Consider the following 5000-nt stretch of genomic DNA (forward strand, 5'->3'; position numbering starts at 1 on the left):
ATCTCTATTCCAAGAAAACAAAAGATGAAACACATTTACATAGAGCGAGCGAAGGCGAGGCAATTTATGGGTGATAAATTTGCAGGTAATATATAACTCTCCGACATATCATTAGGGACACCCTGGATAAACACATTTGTTTGCTTGTCCCAATAACAATTCGGCTTATTACACTTGGCGCTCGTGGAACACTTTTGTACCATTAAACATTCCCCTTTCCCATATCGATGTGAGTAACAGTACATTATTACCATAGGCGTATGTCTAGCTCCAGTTTCGAAAAAAAAACGTTAATGGTCTTTTGTAAAAAATAAATAAATAAGATAATGATTTTGATCCTGATGTAGAGTATGGTCAGGAGAATTGGCGGAATATATTTGTTGCGAGAAATTTCCCTTGAAAATAGGTTGGATGTATAGATTTATTTATTTATTTATTTATTTTTTTTTACACATGGTGACCCGAATACTTACATGTCCTTCAAACAGATGCATACTGTACATAACATTTCAGATAATGCATAACGTTCCACATAATGCACATAGTTGCACATAGTGGCCCAGTTCGGAGCTTATCACACAATAATGTGTTATATGATGAATTCATCCCCGTTAACAAGCAGCGCTAATGACCCATTAATCACAAACACCCCATTGTAGAGAGATGAAGCGGAGTGAACAAATACCATAAGTGGAGTTTGTAAATATAACTGAACTCTGCCGTTTTGCGTCTGAGCGAAAATCCACTCGTGTTCAGCTGAAGAAACGTGACAACGGAAGTAATGTGCTGTAGCATACTGAAAGATGAGAGAAAACTGCAAGGTAATAGAAATAAACGAATTAATGAAGATTAAGTATACATAATTGGAAGTATATACATATATACATATATATATGAATATATATATACTTACATGTTCATAAATATATATATGTATACATATATATATATATATATATATATATATATATATATATATAAATAAGTATCTATCTATATATAATTACTTGTATGATTTATTATATAGATATATGTATTTACATATACGTATATATTTCAAATAAAACACCTGAGTAGTACAAGACACAGTACACTATACCCTACATAACAAGGTTTTCTCCCACGACGCATGAGACTAAATGATAAAAGTTTCATAAGCCAGTGTGACTCTGTCAAGGTTTGCCATGGAATATTCGAGAAGTTTCGACTGCGAATGGAAAACAGTCTGTCGTGATCATGCCAAAGGGATACTTCCTTGACAGATCGTATGTCGATGTGGATGATTTTATTTCGTGTCTTCTAAAATCGATTTGATCTCGTGTTCACTAATGGATGAAGAAGCACACACATACTTATGGGTGTGCGTGTGTGTGTGCGCGTGAGTGAGTGAGTGTGCGCGTGCGCATGAGTGAGTGCGTGTGTATGTGTGTGAATGTGAATGTGAATGTGTGAGTGAGTGAGTGAGTGAGTGAGTGAGTGATTGAGTGCGTGAGAGACTTCGTAAGTGAGTGAGAGTATTCCCAAAGCTCACCCAAAACCTCTCCCCATGTATTACCAAACACTCGGCGCGCACCACTCCTGTAACCGACGCCACATCCTAGACAGGGGAAACTGTACCTAAAGCCGGGCCGCCATGCAACATTGACGAGCACTCACAGATTCCGTCAGCAATGGAACCCACTCGTGACCAATCAATACATCACAGGAAGATTGGACTCCCACGCTTCGGCTTTCGGGTGTCGGGTACTTCCTCGGTGACGTCGGGTCCTCGCTGTCGGGTGGATCGAGACACCGGATCGAAGGAAGCTCCCGACAGAATAGTTGCGGGTATAATGAGGTTTTTCTTCTTTTTTTTCTTTCGGGATTTGCGATTAAATCGAGTTTTCCCGCGCGATCGATGACACGATCGATATATCATCGTAAGCTTTTGAATTTCGCAAATATCCTTTTGTTTTTTCGATAAGGTTTTCTTCTTTACGTATTTTATCTGATTTTCTAACTTATTTTTTCTTAGAAAGTGGCTTTAGAAGCCCAGGTTTTCGGCGCACGTCTAAAACCTCGTTAGGTCTTACGGTTTAATGGTGATAAAAGAAAACAAAAATAATGCACAAGGCTTCAAACTCTGTCGCCAAAAGGGTCCAAAGTGTCTACAAGCTTTTACATGGGTGCAAGCACGCAGGCATCCATGTTCAAAAAATATGTTCAAATAAATAAATACCTGGCCAAAAAGCATTAAAAATACAACACTGTGAGGTCGAGCAATTCCGAAGTTCAGTGGCAGAGATGGCTGTAAATGTACCTGTAACTGCAACACAAAATATTTCAGGACTAGTACCTTATGTAGCCACGTGTACCGGCTCTCCACTGGGAGAACCGCGGGGGAGAAGTCTGTACTGAACCAGTCCCGGTACATAAAGGTCCTGCGAAGGCCCTGGGACTTATCCAAACTGTACCTGTAATGTCCCTCATGTACCCGGTTCACGTGTCTCTCCCTCTCTCCCCGGTACACGCTGACCACGTGTGTATCCGAAGACGTGGAAACATCGCTGTCTGTGGGAGAGCTCTTCCCCTCGACGCCCGCACAGTCCTTTCACTCGGCAAGCCCAGGCACGCGAGTCCAAACCAGTGCTTATGGTACATGCCAATGCTCGCATCAACTCCTCTCTGGCACGAGGTTCTGTACGAGTTTCTGAAGTTTGGCGAATACCTAATGAGTACTGAGGGCATATTTACAACTGGGAGCATACTTGCGTGGGTAGCCATAAGCACTGGGACCAGATTCGTGACATGCTAGTATGATGGTATCAGCAGTGTTGGTAACAGTACCAGTGTCAGGCGTCAACGCTGTTACTTATGTTTACTTTTCACCCACGTAAGTGAAATTGGAGCTTGTGCTATCGGAATATCAACTTTTGAGTCTAGAATTATTACTATTACCAATACCTGTACCGTTATAAGGACCGTTACAAGCACTGCACTCAAAATAAGTCCCAGCAGTTATTGTCAATGTTAAAACGAGTTCTGTTACACTGACAAACGTAAATATGTCAGCAGTAACAGTACCATCATCTATTTACAGCAAAATGTCAAAATTATTATCATCAACACTAGGACTAGCATCTACATCAGGACTAGTAATAGTACTTGCACCATTATTGTCGCCAACACTGACCCTTTGTCAGCACTGTTACTTACTCTCGTATTATTGCTTGACCTGATTACTCTTTTAAGACTGGGAGTAGCGTTCGGGGTTTATTATACTGTACACTTCTACTGAGATTAAATTGGTAGACTGCGTTATTATCATGAGATCTAGCATATACAAAAGCCTCGAACGTTGTTATCAAAATTGGATAAAATTGGGGGCAGAAACTACGGTCTAATTTAGCAATAACACTAGCAATAGGAACTAGTGCTAATTCTAATAACAAGAGGTTACAAAAGGCCTAGTTTACAGCATTTTAAAACCACACTAATACTGCCACTGATCCGAACATAATCAGAACCATAAGTAGCAAAATATTAAGAACCTTAAAAATAGCCAGAGAAGCAATTACTTGAACTAGTAACAGTACCCACAAAAGGCTATAACGTCAAGACAGATGCTAGTACCAGTGCTAAAATCGACAGTGATTTGTTTAGCATTAGGGTCAACTAGGGAATGAGATATATTAATACCAGAAATGATAGCAATGGTACTAGCACTAGTGGAATCGGTAGTACTAGGACCAGCGTTAGATCTGGCACAATTATAAGCATTTGCGTGAACACAATGCTAACCATACTGTCCACCAGCATTAACACCGGTATAATTAGCACTCATTCTAGCACCAGCATTGACGAAATTGCCGCAGTAATTATAGAACCAATAAGGACATCAGCATTAATGTTAATACCATTACTGAAACCAGCACTGATACCAACTCCAGTACTGACAACAGAAAAAATACCAACACCAGCATTTGGTACCGGTATCAATGCTAGCACCGATTTTGTTTAAGGCCATCCTTAATACCGGTACCAAAATTGACAGCAGCATTAATGCTAAGCCAGTGACTACAGCATCCATACCAACACCAGCATACCAGAACCAATACTGACACTAGTCTTAATATCAACATTGACATCTTTGCTAATACCAGCACTAATATTAAGACTAGTAATAATACACCAGCACTTAAAACCAGCGCCGACACCTGATATTGATATCAATACCAGCCCTAGCACTGGGACCAGCACTGATATCATAGACTATACTAGAAAAGGTCCTGACAAGAATAATCATAACATGGTTAATACCAGTACTAACACTTGACACCAGCACGAATACCAACTAGCAGCATTAATACCAATATTAGTGCTAATACCAGCATGAACATCTGCATGATTACCAGCACTAACACTGACACCAGTACAGATACCAGTATTAGCCTCAACGATGCCACAGAAATACCAACACCAACATTAATACCAGGACTAGTTAGCACTAGCACTAACACCAGCAATAGCAGCATCAGCATTGGCGCCTGCACTAACACTGGTACTAATAGCAGCCCCAGCATTAACACCAGTCTAGTACTAGCTCTAACACCAATAGATGTAAAAGCTCCAGCACTGACCCCAGCACTGGTACCATCACTTGTACTATTAGCTCTTCAGCACTACTCAGTCCTAGTACTAGAAGTAGTACTAGCACTGATTCCATTATATGCGCTGGCATCAATACTAGCAGGAGAACCAGCACTCGGTAGAACTAGCGCTCACACCGGGACTAGCGAGGGTACCAGCACCAGTTTAATACCAGCGCTAACACCGGCACTAGCAGGGGCACCAGCAGTGACACCACCACACACACCAGCACGCCAGGCAAGATCGGAGTGGGCGGACAAAACGCAATCAATAATTTGACCTTTACTTTACCCCGTCTTGGCCTCCGTCACCGCGAACCGTACCTGCGGAAGTAAACAAGGAGTCGTTAGTACGCGTAGGAGGATACGAGG

General features: G+C 41.2%; 1 protein-coding gene across 1 annotated transcript in view; it reads left to right on the forward strand.

The window, feature by feature from the left end:
* The first annotated feature begins 4383 nt into the window (after positions 1-4383).
* LOC138864112 (putative uncharacterized protein DDB_G0288537) overlaps positions 4384-5000 on the forward strand; it is an 8302-nt gene continuing 7685 nt past the window's right edge. Inside the window, exon 1 of the mRNA XM_070130152.1 lies at positions 4384-4866. Within this exon, the coding sequence (XP_069986253.1) occupies positions 4384-4866 (483 nt within the window). The remainder of the gene's footprint in view (positions 4867-5000) is intronic.

The sequence above is a fragment of the Penaeus vannamei genome, chromosome 15 (genome assembly GCF_042767895.1).
Source record: "Penaeus vannamei isolate JL-2024 chromosome 15, ASM4276789v1, whole genome shotgun sequence".
In the NCBI taxonomy this organism is placed as follows: domain Eukaryota; kingdom Metazoa; phylum Arthropoda; class Malacostraca; order Decapoda; family Penaeidae; genus Penaeus; species Penaeus vannamei.